The sequence below is a fragment of the Macrobrachium rosenbergii genome, chromosome 5, assembly GCF_040412425.1.
Source record: "Macrobrachium rosenbergii isolate ZJJX-2024 chromosome 5, ASM4041242v1, whole genome shotgun sequence".
NCBI lineage: Eukaryota > Metazoa > Arthropoda > Malacostraca > Decapoda > Palaemonidae > Macrobrachium > Macrobrachium rosenbergii.
Window position 1 is genome coordinate 27402317 of NC_089745.1, and position 14351 is coordinate 27416667.

General features: G+C 35.6%; 1 protein-coding gene across 1 annotated transcript in view; it reads right to left on the reverse strand.

Moving 5' to 3' along the window:
- Window positions 1-14351, reverse strand: part of crb (crumbs) — a 213684-nt gene that overhangs the window by 83395 nt on the left and 115938 nt on the right. The window contains exons 12-21 of the mRNA XM_067103901.1: window positions 13696-13883; window positions 8927-9080; window positions 8343-8567; window positions 7785-8021; window positions 7229-7605; window positions 6745-6940; window positions 6404-6571; window positions 4785-4969; window positions 4239-4485; window positions 1851-1989 (exon numbers count right to left, since the gene is read on the reverse strand). Coding sequence (XP_066960002.1) covers window positions 1851-1989; window positions 4239-4485; window positions 4785-4969; window positions 6404-6571; window positions 6745-6940; window positions 7229-7605; window positions 7785-8021; window positions 8343-8567; window positions 8927-9080; window positions 13696-13883 — 2116 coding nt within the window. The remainder of the gene's footprint in view (window positions 1-1850; window positions 1990-4238; window positions 4486-4784; window positions 4970-6403; window positions 6572-6744; window positions 6941-7228; window positions 7606-7784; window positions 8022-8342; window positions 8568-8926; window positions 9081-13695; window positions 13884-14351) is intronic.

The following is a 14351-nucleotide window of genomic DNA, read 5'->3' on the forward strand; positions in this document are numbered from 1 at the left end:
CTTCCTGAAAGCATCTGAAGCCAAAATCATGACGACTAATTTAGGAGTTTCTTTCTTTAGATCACTGTTTGAGAAAGGCCTTGCTCCGGCCACTATTACCACAGTCAAGTCAGTCCTGAAGAAAGTATTTCTGGTGTCGCCGAGCTGGCGGGTGTTTGGGTGTGGGGGCTGTAACGGCTCACCGCTCTGTTCTGGGGATTTTTAGGGAGAGATCTTTCGAGTAAGACTCTGTGAGTGGTGTCTTACCTAGAGAAGACGCTCGAGGGCTTTCCTGAAAGCTCTTTTTCTCTGGTATATCTAGCATTTTATACCTAGAAATTCGTGCTATAATGGAATTTCACCGGGTGACACGGGACCTTCCTCAGAAATAGATTTTTCCTTTGTCAAAATCCCTTATCTGCCAAAAGTGGAGCCTGGCTAAGCAACTATATGTCCAAGACCATGTGGGAACTTAGACACAGATTCCTTTCAGGATGAAGAACACCAAAAAGTATCTTTCCAGATAAAGCATTTGGCTTTGAATTGAGGCTTAAGAAGGGTTTCACTCTTTTGTTACCCTAGAAGTCTCCAGTGGTCCAAACCTTGAGAGTCACATAGACACCTTCCTTTGAGAAGTTATCCGCACCTAAGAAATCTTCCTCCCCAGAGAACCTGTGTAGTCATTCCTCCAGGTCCAAATTGGCAATATTATCCTTTGCTGCCAACAGTTTCATAGAAGAAAAAGAATCATTAACTGGGAGTGTCTCCAAGGTTCTTTTTGTTGCCTGCTTTTAGGAACAGTTAGCCTCCAGTAACTCTCAGATTTCCAGTCATGGTGTGTCATGGAAACTGTGAAGCGAGTTTCATCCCACTGTAGGTTGCCCAAGCTTCTCAGAAAAACAATACTGACTTTATATTAATACATTAAGAGTCCATTATGGCCTGAGGTACTATCAAGGGAAGCAATCACCTGTACTCAAAAACTTAGAATCTTCATTTAGAAGTGGTTATGCACATATTCACAAAACCACTAGCAATCCTGAAGGAAGTAAACAGCATTATTCCAAGCCTGTGACCTCTAGTCTCAGGGAGGATACATGAAAGAGGACAACCTGTAATAAATTGTGCTTTTCCACTTCCAACTCTAGTATGAACTGTGTCAGCAAATGCATCCTTGGTGTATCCAGGTGTTATAGCTAAATGGAAAATAATGAGTTCATTGCTTATTTAAATGCTTTCTCTCCCCTACAAAGATCTCATCAAGCAGGTCTTAATTCTTGTTACAGGGTTCATTCAGAAACATAAAAAAAGGACAATTAAAACTCCCAAAAGATGATGTAGGAAAAAAACATTAAATAATGATAAAGAAATAAAATCAGTTAAAATTACAGGGCTTTTGTCACACTAAACAAAAATGTACCCGAAGGTTTGTTCCTACCAGGAATCCAAGATCCCAGACTAAATACATGGGTGAAGGCTATCCAGCCATCAGACACACTCATTTTCATTTGATAGTTGTGCATCTAGGCTTTGACTCTGGATTAACATAAATGATGGTTGTACTATGAACATAATGTAAATCCTATTAAACAAATGCAAATACATAAAAAAAAAACACGAAATCATTATTGCTCTTTAGTAGTACTGTACTGTATTACCCCTACAAGTACTCTAAGTATCACACATAAAAACCAGGTGTCTTATATAAAGACCTCTAAACCTCCTTAAGAAAGCTTGCACACAAATAATCACAATTAAGTTCTGAATGAGCAGCACTAAACAAAACAAACCATATCCTTTCTATTGATAATCCTTTTTGTTAAAATTACATCAAATGTACAGTATTAAAACACTTCAATAGCATATCTTACTCTGGTAATTCTTGTAAAATAGGTGAGTAGAGATTTAGCTGTCCATTCAAAAGCTGCAGTATAGCATATGTTTTTCCCTGCACAACAGCCAGGACACCACTGGGTAATGTAGTTCGGAATCGGAATGAGAGATCATAACCTGCAGACAACATAACACATGAGAAATTGGTGTTTACATAAATTGCTGAAAGAAAAAAAATTCTACAGAAATTGGATCAAGATTGATAATTAAAGGAAAAAATAAAACTTCAAAAGGTAAAAAGCATATAAAAACCATATATTCTTAGCTGTTTAGATGATATAAAGAGAGAGAGAGAGAGAGAGAGAGAGAGAGAGAGTTCATTATGACAAAGAGAGAGAGAGAGAGAGAGTTTAGAGAGAGAGAGAGAGAGAGAGAGAGAGAGAGAGAGAGAGACCTACTAAATGAATACAGGTATATGAGCTGAAGGATGTTAGTATGTTGATATGACTAAGGGATAAAAACAAGAATATGGCATCTGAAGAGGTTAGGACAATCCTACAAAGATGGAAAATAGTGAGGCCCCAGAATCTAAAGGAACAGCATGTGACTTGTTAAAAGTTAAAAGCAACTGGAGAACTGGCCACTGAAGAGTTGACCCCAATATATGGAGACAATGAATATCAAAAAGTAATATGTAAAGTAAAAGGTGTATGATAATTATGGGATTCCTGGAAGCAGGAGCAAGAAAATATTATAAATTAACCATTACTGTAGTCTGTTTGGTTTTGTGCCATGAAAATCAAACAGTACCATCATCATAAACATTCTCACATCAGCTATTTCCTGTTTGGGGTAGAGTGTGAAATGAGTTCTCTCCACTCACCCATGTAATGTGCACTTCCAGCCTGAACTCCCATTGGTATACCTTCACCTATACCACCTTTTCCACATTTTTTTGGACTTTCTTGTAGGCTCAATCCACAGTTTTTCTAACTACTTGTTTCTCATCCTTTCTCATGAAATGTCCAAACTATCTCACTCTTTGAAATCACAGTTTAATTTCCAACCACTCAACACGTCTATCTGTCACATCCTTACACTGCAAGGTTAAATTATATATTCTATAAATCTTGAGAGAGCATTCAAGAGATACCAAAATACACATAAATGGGTATTAACAAGGCAGAGGTTACACAAAAGATCCACTGATCCAGAATTCATCCATCACAAGACCTTGAGCAAAGATAGTGGAAGATATATTACATAATTTTAAGATGGAGAAACAGATTATGTTGCCTCGGTGACCAACTGGAATATGAGGCCAGATTGACTGACTGACATTGCTATCAATTAAAAGGCTACGCCAAGTATATTCTTGATATTAAGGTATTAACACTATAGAAAAATAAAGCTTCTGAAAAAGCTCTAATTTTCTATAGTATTAATTTACCTAAATATTTGTTAATTTTTGTCTGAAGGCCAGCTTTTTGAGCAAACATAAAACGCCACTGACAACATATAACGCACCTCCAAAAGATCAAAAAAATAAAAAGCAGTCCACACAAGGCACAATGAATGGTACACCACTTTTATCTTGAAAAGGATTGTTTGGGCATGTGATCAAAGAGGAATGGATGTAATCACTTAACAAAAACACTAAAAATGAAAGTAGTAATGTGATAACCAGACAATCATGGAGATAGGACACTTGATGAGAACTTGGAGTGGATGAGAATTCATGCAAAAAGTGTACAAACTGAAGGGAATAGACAGAACTCATCAGACATCTAAACCCATTCATGAAAAAAATCAACATTTACATGTGAATATTAATGGTAACTTTGTGGTAGTATATTGCCCTCCACAGCCCCCACCCACCCACCCCCACCCCATTAAAAAGGATCCTGAAACACTGAAACAAGAGCATCCACATTCTGACTTGCCAGGGTGGTTGTGGCAGTTACATGAATGAAACCAGCATTATTTTGAGGTGGCATGTATGATGAAAGAATTTGAATCTAATTTTTTTCAGTGTTTTTGTCTGTTTCCAAACATCCCTGAACTTACTCAAAAAGTATGTTTGCCACCCATTAAAATTTTGTACGACTAACAAAATACAGCAGAAAAGAATTAGATTTCTAATATTTAGATCAATGACTGCTAATTAATCTAGTCTACTTATAATCTATGTATTTTGTATTAGCATGACATACCTGACAATTTTACCTGGTCTCAGAATTGTCAGATACCTCACTTGAGTGTCACAAATTAAGACCTGGTCCCTAAACAATATCAATGTTACTCATTTTGCCAATTGTGACCTGGGACATAGCAATAGCCTATTAGCAATCATGTAAAAATAAAAAGACAGAATGATACCTAGATTTTTTTACATCATAAAGTAAAACTGCATATTCTATGCTTACCTCCTTCTCTCTTTGAATTAATAAGAACGTGAGATTTGCCAGCAAATGACATAGTTGTTGAGTTTTCACAGTTACGTCCCGTGAAACCATGTTCACAGTGACATTTGTAATCATGTATTGTTTCATTGTGCAGCAGAGCTTCACAGAAGCCACCACTCATGCACTCCCGATTATTACAACCAATCAACTCAACAGAACAGTTCTTTCCTCCATATCCATCATCACATTCACAGTCATAATCAGCAACCTAGAAAAATTTTTAATTGTATTTGAAAAAATTTTTACTAAACTTTACAAGAACACTTGAAAATTCTCTAGAAGGATATTTGACTTTATGATAATACACAAACCATAAGAGCCATGAGCTTATTGTACTATTTGTATCACAGACTGCTTCACTGAAGCAACTACAACACTACAACAAATGCTATTGCAGACCTATGAATAAAATATCAAAATGATTTCAGTAATGTACTTTAGAGTATAACATTGTAAGTTTTGCTAAGGAGCAAAATGGGCTAAGCCAAAAATACACAATTACTGTACCTTATCTACACAGGTGCCATAAACACAAGGCTGAAAACGATCACACTCATCGATTTCAGTTTCACAGTTACTGCCTTCATAACCAGGTGAACACTCACAACTGTAGGCATTTATTCCATCGATGCAGTTACCATTAATACAAGGGTCACTGGCACACTCATCAATATTTATCTCACAATAATCTCCTGTGAATGAAACAAGCATATAACATTAAAGAAAATTTGCATAATATAATTTCGCAATCATTTCCAAACATTCCATAATATGAAGTTTTCAGTTTGAATGAAAAAATTATATAAACCACCTGCTTCTTACCCATTCAACTTATTTGAAGTTGTTTGAAAAATATAATTAGAGGTGGAAAATAATTTAAACAGAAGAAACCAACTATCACAGTTTGTATACAGTATTTTGCCAAGGAGAGGGTTATAAAGTTGGCCCAAAGGATTAATTTGTAAGGAACACAAATAAGTCAGAAAAAAGAATGGAAAGCAAGCAAAACACTTCTTGTAGGCACATTGTAAGCAGTACTCTCAACGTGGAGATTTTTCTACTGACAAGTATAATCAATTTATTACTTGCAAATTCAACAGTTCAATATAACAATAAGATTCTGAATGGCTATTATCTGGTCTTCAAGGACTGCAAAATAGCATAAATCCTAATTATCACACATCCCCAGTATAGTATTATTTATTTATTTTACATAAACAGTTAAATGTACCCAAGTCTAACTCAGAAACTATCTCATACAACATTTTGTATTTACAACAATAAAAATTTTAATACAAAATTATTTTGAGAATGGACAATGTATGTCTAGCAGCAATGAATGCATAGATACTAGGAGAGAGTAATGTTGCCACAGACGTACAAAATAGCTAAAACAGCTGGCTGTAATAGTTGGTTTTTCTTCCTCAGTACATTGATAACAAATGGTACATTTAATATATCTCATAATCTTGCAATGAACAAGTAGGAAAAGTTTATATTTAGTGAAGTGAACAGTAATGTAGCAGATAAATTCAGGGTGTTATTTTGGGAATATTGTGACGGATGGCTTTTTACCCCAAAATTTTCACTTAAATTAATTAAGTTAACAAAATAATTCTTTAATCAACTCATGATAAGGTAAAATGTAACCAATGCTACATCACCTCGGTGATTTATCTGAAGATAGGCTACAGCAAGCTATGTTAGGTAACCTATAACAGCCTACACTTCACACGTCAAGTTAAAAAATATCTTCAACATAGATTATGTACAATAACTATTATGAAAAACAATCACGTTCTTTATAGATGACAATAGAAATAAGTCGTTATAATCAAGGGGAATGTGACATCCCTCTGGTAATATAAACTGTAGTCTTTGTGATGTTTATGGATTTTAGGTGTGTTTTTAACAATATGCCAAGACTTACAAGGAAGAAAATAGTCTTATTTTATCCTTGCCCCTTCAAAAAAGATAAAGGAACTGTAAGGAATAGCCAAAGTAAACTCTAAAACACCCTGATCTTCACATAAAACCAATGTATAACAATTAAAGTACTTGGAATACAACTAAGCTAATAATTGAAGAATGGGCATACTATGTATACAATATATTTTGATACTTACCTGTAAATCCTGGAACACATTCACAAACAAAACCCCCAGCAGTTTCATAAGAGAAATTGGAGAATATATTAATCTCATAAAGAGTTAAATTGCTACGCTCAAGACATGTCGCATCATTTTGACATGGGAAAGTCTGGCATTCTAGGATATCATTTTCACAGTTTTTCCCTGAAAAGAAAATAAATGTCTTAAAGAATGCTACTTAACCATATATCAGAGCTATTTCTTTCAACCTAAAAAATGCTGTACTATTAAAATCATGTTAATAAAACGTCTCCCACATTGATTATCATCATATATCCCATTAAAGCTACTTATTAAAACATGAAAAATTCACAAACCTTCGTAGCCATCATAACACTCGCAAACATAGTCCTTTATCAAATCTGAGCAGGTAGAACCATGCTGGCATGGTGATGATTCACAATCATCAATATTAATTTCGCACTGATCCCCTTTGAAGCCAGTGTTATCACAATTACAGGTGTAGTTGTTGATTCCATCAGTGCATGCACCACCATTCATACATGGTTCTGACTAAAATGCAATGGAAATACAACCTATTACTATAATAAAAATACAATGTATATTAAAAATTTATACATATGCAGGATATATTTCACCAACCAAACATGAAGAAAACAGTATAAAATCAAGAAAACTTTACTCTAAGCCTCCTGGTTCTCAAAACAATGAGGCAAGCAAATCTAAAAATGTGCATGTACTAAGATAACCTGGAATTAAAACACAGATTAAAATATGGAAAACTAAAGTATGGATGCTAAGTAAATCATAGTGAATACTCCATTGAAATAATAGCCATACCTCACACTCGTCAATATTTGTGGAGCACAGCAGATCTGTGAAGCCAGGCAAACACTCACAAGTGAAATTTGCTATATCATCATAACATGTTGCATTATTCTGACATGGGTCACTTGCACATTCATCGATATCTATGTCACAATCAGTTCCAGTAAAACCTGGTTCACAGACACACTTATATCCATTGATTTCATTAATGCAATGACCACCATTGCGACAAGGACGAGAGAGGCACTCATCAAACTCCAAGTTGCAGTGATCTCCTGAGTACCCAGGTTGGCAGTAGCACTGATAAGAGCCATTGACATTTTGACAGATGCCATTGACACAGGGCTTTAAGGTTTCACACTCATCTATGTCCTCTTCACAACTGTACCCTAGAATAAAAAAATGACGTAAAAGATGCTGGCTCCAGTCATTAAAATCTTAATTTAAAAATAAAATATCTCAGCAATATGAACATTTATTTTATTGCTATGCATAAGTAGTGATTTATATCCCAAATAGTTAACATGAGAAGAAACTATAAAAATTTAATACGGAACACTTCCATTACCAGTATAGCCAGCAGGGCAAACACAGCTGTAATGTGCCAAACCATCAAGGCATTCACCATTGTTGAGACAAGGACTGCTTTCACATTCATCAACATTTTCTGTACAATTTTCTCCAGTAAAGCCAGCAGGGCAATGGCATTCATAGTTGTTAACCAAGTCAACGCACACTTTTCCAAGTGAACATTCTACACCAACACAATCATTTATGTTATTTTGGCAAAGTTGGCCTTCAAAACCTGAAAGGAAGCATTTCAAGTCAAAAGTACATCAATTCTTTGTTAGGTTAAAAAATATATAAATAATACTAATGATCCTTAAAAAATATTAACAAAACGTTTCCCCAATTAAAAACTAAGGCAACACAGCTCTGATAAAACCACACTGTTCGATTTGAGTAAATGCTCCACATTTTATGACATACAGCATTCACTTGTGGGCAATATAAGTAAAAAAAACTTCTAGTACTTAAGGGTAAATACCTAAATGCTACAAATAAGTTTTTGGAAAAGTATGTCACTTCTAACTGCCAAGAAAGCAGTTTCTCAGAAAAATCTTACCTAGAACACATTCACATGAATACTCCTGAGTATCTCTATTGTAAGTACAAGTAGCAGAATTGTGACATGGGTTTGACGCACAACCATCATATTCCTCTTCACAATTCCTTCCCATAAATGCATCTAAGCAGTCACATGTGTAGTTGTTGATACCATCAATACACAAACCTCCATTTAAACATGGGTTTTCCACACAGTCATCAATGTCTGAAGAACATAGTTCCCCTACAAGAACAAAACATAAGTTAGCAGTTCAAGAGTATTTGAAAGATCACTAATGTTAGCATGTACAAGATACAAAAAAGGAAAACTTTTTTTAACTTTCTACATACACCATTGTTACTATATTGTTCATTAATTTTACACAAACTCTAGGATTCAATGGAGGTCTTATAAAGCAGTCCCAGGAGAATAAGGTTTGAGCATAGGGTTATTATATTTAACAAATTTTGGAAGTGTTTACAAGACAGACAGACAATTCATACTTCCTGATATGTAGAATTTTTAAAATGCTCTAAAAAATTTTATAAAAAATCAATACCTCTAATTAAATCATTCCACAACTCAAGGGTTTCAATTTTTACCTGTAAATCCTGCAGGGCATATACAAATAAATCTGTTAAGACCATCCTGGCAAGTTGCTCCATTTTGGCAAGGAGATGAAGCACATTCATCGATTTCTATGTCACAGTTCTTCCCTGTCCAACCTTCCAGACACACGCATTCATAATCCCCAGTCTGCAAGAGAAAAAACAATGGAGAAAAATTACTTAATTAAATGCTATTTACAATGAAAAATCAATGAAGTAACAGCTATGTCACATGTGAATTTCCACAGATCCTGAATTACAGGCAGGCAAGAATATCACTTCCCGTTACCTATGCTATAGCTGCAAGCAATCAGCAGAGTTAAGAAGAATGACATTTAACATAAATGTTAAGTAAGTATTGGAAAAGATCCACACTGTTTTTAAGTCAAACAGCAATTAGGTGGGAGAAATGAGCTGAAGGAAAAAACCCTGGAAATAGCTGAGTGGAACAAATGCTCCAACTTAAAGTTCATGAACTTGTGACTAGCAAAGGAATTCAAAGCAAGAATGGGATGAGCAACCAAGAACTTCACCCCAAAAAGAATGGCCATCCAAAGCTAGCATGATCTCTCAGAAAACGTAGCCACACTCGCAATCTGGCCATGAGTTCAATCCTAAAGTGCAAGAGTAAATAGGTATTCCTGTAGTGTGGTTCAGGCTGTAGCACAGCTCCTACCAGTAGTGCAGTTTCTCTTTAGAAACTGAGCTCAGTTCTCTGTTCATCTGAGCCTGAGTTTCTAAGAGCACCATTTCTGTCTGTAGCATGACTCTTGCAGTGGTAAGTGACTGACCAAGTTTAGTATTTTGTTTAAGACTGGAGAATGGAATTAACAATTTCTATATTAGAATCAATTCCAAAACCATAAGTCAAGGGTTCTACCAATGCTGCCTTGTATGTCATGATTGTTAAAACAGCAAGGCACTTGACCTCAAAAGATAAAAACTGCAAAACTATTTTAACAATTTCAACTGGGCTCTCAGAGTGGAGGTAACCTAACCACATTTTGGATAGATGAAGTCCGCAGTTTTTGCACTCAGAGAGGAGGATGCATAGATGACATCCCCTCCTTCTATTGAGAAAGATGGACAGCAATGGAATCTATTCTCTTGCCTGTTGTGGAGATATTAAGGAACCAATGACTGGCTAATTCAGGGCTACTAAGCAAGCGGTTCTGATGAAAGCTAGTAAATTGTTTAAAGCTTTCGAAATCTGGGATAATGAAGTAAAAAGGTATATTGTCTTCCATTTGTTCAGGTCTTGTAGGATTGCATCTCTTGCTATTGCCTTAATGTCAGGTTCAGAGACGCATACACTGGAAGTTAATGGTTCTTGCATGTGGCAAACTGGTCCACTTCTGGACTGCAGAAGCACGTTAGCAATTACTGACTTCAGAGGAGCCCATCATGAGCCTAACCTCTTGATATAAGATATTGCAGTCATGTTGTCTAGGACCAAAAAATGTGGGTCACTTTTGGAGGTGTCAATTTTCTGAGGTGGGAAGACGGCCAATAGCACCAGGACAGGTGACCATCTTCCCCCTAACTGACAATCCTCCCAATGGCCTTCCCAAACTGTCAAGGAAGCATCCATATGTATTATCAATCATACAAACGGTGGAGTCAGGTCAGCCTGTTTGCCAGAGAACCCTTCTAGGTCCACAGACAGAGTATCTTTCCCAGTCTCAAAAGAAGGCAATCTCAGAGGCTTTTCCTGGCATGTGAACCCCAGACTGTTTAAATGCTACAGTCACAATCTCTTTGAGGACAAACAGCAGCAACACTATAAAAAATATAAACTATAGAAAAGCTTTAAAACAGAGAATTTATAACATCTACTTGAAAACTTTATTCAAACTGATCAAGATTAAAATATTAAACCTCTGAAAATAAATCAAGTTACTGTCTGACATAAAGATTCCTCCTTCTGCCAACTTCTCTCATAAGAAAAGAATAAAAATGAAATCAAACAATAAATGACTCATATAAGTATATAGAAACACACTTAATTACTCTCTGTAGAGAAATAACCACTAACAGTAAGGTTGTTAACAAGCAAATGGCAAAATCAAACTAAGAAATAAGGTGCAGAAAAATACAATTCTAATGCCCACAGCAGAGACCAGAGGAAAACAAAATACTGTATGTACCTATGAATAACTAATCTACTCATCATTAAATACTCTACTCAATATTTGTCATCAAACAAGGGCAAAAAAGGTCAAACTGGGAGCAAGAGCAAGAAATGAAAACTCTCCAGCACTGAGTCATAGCAATTAATTAGCTCACAATACCATTACAGGCAGTCCCCGGTTATTGGCAGCCTCGGTTACTGGCGATCTGGTTTTACGGCGCTTGTCTAGCGACGACGATAACCAGATTTTCGTCGCTGATAACCGGTTATCGGTGCTGATAACCGGTTATCAGCGTTGATCACCTCTTATTGGCGGTGCTGATCACCTGTTATCGGCGCCACTAACCGGTTATCGGCGCCACTAACCGGGGATCAGTGCTATTATCGCCGATTTTCGGTTGTCGTCATGCTGTTGGGAACGGAACCCCGTCGATAACCGGGGACTGCCATCATAAAATGCCTCCACCAAGGTTTTTGATGATCTTTAGACTGGCAATCTATTTCACATGAGAGAACTCTGATATTTGCACCACCTCTACTTTCAGGCATTCATGAATGAAACACCACATATTTTGTGAGTCTGCAAATCTGAAAACAGGTGTAAAGACTCTTCCCACCTTGTTTTTAGATGTTTAAGAATTATTTGTTTTTTGTTGCTGCTAGTCATCTCAATTTCTCAGGCCTTTTCCTTACTTTCTTTTGTGAGTAGTACAAGATGAGTAATGTTAATTGTCTAAATGAATATTTGACATCTTATAAAGTTTTACAGTTCACTAGTAATTACCCATTTCCTGTTTCTTATATTATTTGTACTTGAAGAAGTGTGTAAATTTTCTGAGTATTCAGATTCTTAATGAGTGTCCTTTTTTTAGCAATGAACTGAGGCTACTGCATAACACACATGATTTGACACTGAAAAACAAAGCTGAATTCAATGATTAATCTAACAGATGTCACTTTGAAAACAGCTCAAGATAACAAGGCTAGCCAGTAGAATTAGGCCTTCTAAATGTTTATAGAGAATATAAAGTTTTGTAGAAAATTTTGACCTAAATTGAGGTGCACAGGTGCATTTACCCATGTACAATAATAGACACATTTTGTAAAAATGAAATCTAATAAAATTTAACTGATGAAACACAGCACTCTTATTTGTACTGTTGTTAGTAAATATTGTACTGTTTATGTCACTGTTACAGGCAAATACTCAATCCAGTAATAAATATGGATATCAATACCATCACCAGACGCTCAGATCTACATTGTCATGTTTTTACATTGATAGGAAGCCTGGAAAACGAGATAGCAAGAAACATTGTACAACTGCAAGCTTTGTTTGATTTCATATCACTTTACTAGATTTTTATTTAATTAAGGATTGAAAATCCCTATTATCTTGCAAAAGTACTGTATAATAACTGCATACTGTACTGAGTAATATGAGAACCAACAAACAGGAGAAAAGGGAATAGGTTTGGGTAGGGGAGTGAATAGCTTCACCTTTTAAGAAGGTAGGTAGGTAGGCAGGTAGAGGCATAATAATGTTGAAGGATAAAAAAAAAACCTTCTGTAGATGCTGTTATCAAAATGAGAAAAAGTAACCACACTCCTGATTTTCACTGAGCCATGGAAGCTTCATCCCAGTAGTTATAAATAATACTAAAATTGTGATTGTGCAGTTATTCACAAAAATACAGCAATTTTTTCCCTCAAAATTATTGCTTGGTAACATATACCATGGTGATACAAACTTTGTACAGATGTATGTTTTTGAGTCAGGGTAGCCTGAGTTGTTACTTGCAACCTACACATTAAATCAGCATTCAAAACACTCACTTTCAATGCACATGGAATTTTAATTCAATTGGCAAAAAATTTACAGTACACATATTTAATTCTTTACTCACCCCAAAGTAATCCTGGAATGCATCAAAAAAGCAACAGAATATTTTTAATCATTACAGTACACGAGAAAGGCCAATTACAGTTCAAAATAAAAATCTACAGTAGTATTATAGTTTAACAAACGAACCAAGTCAAAATTAATCTAATGGTCATAACCCCCAAAACAGACATGAACATAGGAATTAAGATTGGAACTTGTCATCACATTGTTTCATTACTGCTCATATTTGAATGGCTATTAGCCATGTACTCAAAAGATACTGTTCTTAGTGTTTGTCCTGGTATTGAGTAAATTATTATAAAACTGCATTCAAAATGTGAAAATCTTGTTAAATAATGGTAAAACTGACCTACTGTCTCAAACACAAAGGACAAATATGGCTGAAGGCTCTATCATGAATAATTAGAGGTATTACTTATACAGTATCTACATATCAAAGCAAGCTAGGAGGGGTGAAAGTTGCTAGTCTTTCTGACTTAAGTATGACTTACTAACAATGTATGGTAGTAGTCTGTCCTGCTCAGTTATGAAGCTACCCTAAGTCAGTATTGCCTCTACAGAATTGCATTCGACCACCCAAAATATGTCATCTATTTTCACAAGATCATTATACATAATCTAATTACCCATTTATATGATACAAAAGTAATAGGCTGCGTTGCCTCCATTTTCCCAATGACTGTAATACAATATATATAACATTAAATATTATCATATATTACTCACCAGATCATTGCACGTAACAAAATTCGTGCACACGTTTAAAGAGCATTCATCGAGATTTTCTTCACAGTAATCTCCAAAAAACCCAGGGGGACAAGTGCACACATAGTTATCAATCCCATCTTCACATGTTCCACCATTGTGACAAGGGTTTGGGCTACAGTCATCGTTGTTAATTTCACAATTTGCACCTAAAAATAAAAAAAAATTATTTTGACTGAAAATGGTGAATATTTGAAATGATAAAAGGTCTAAATACTGCCTATAATGTGGTTTTCCTCACACACTGGAATGACTAGTGAAGACAAGGTTTCATGGATGAAAGGATGCAATTCACTGTACAATACAGAAGTACAGTAATGTATTGTACGTATGGTATGGGGATAGCTGCTTTCTAGATCAGACAGCGCATGCTTCTTCATGAAAGTCCTTATATGAGCTGGGACCATCATTTACCATTCATGTACTGAATGTGTCTTTATAACATATCGATATTATCATCAACTCTCCATGACTGATAATGTTATCTGCATACAAACATAATTTTACTTTTTTTCTGCATGGCAAGCCAGTCTTTTGATTTGACTATACACATTTATAAAGAATTACCATATTTCCTGGTGCCAAAGACGTTAGTTTTTCCTAAAATAAGTCTCAGA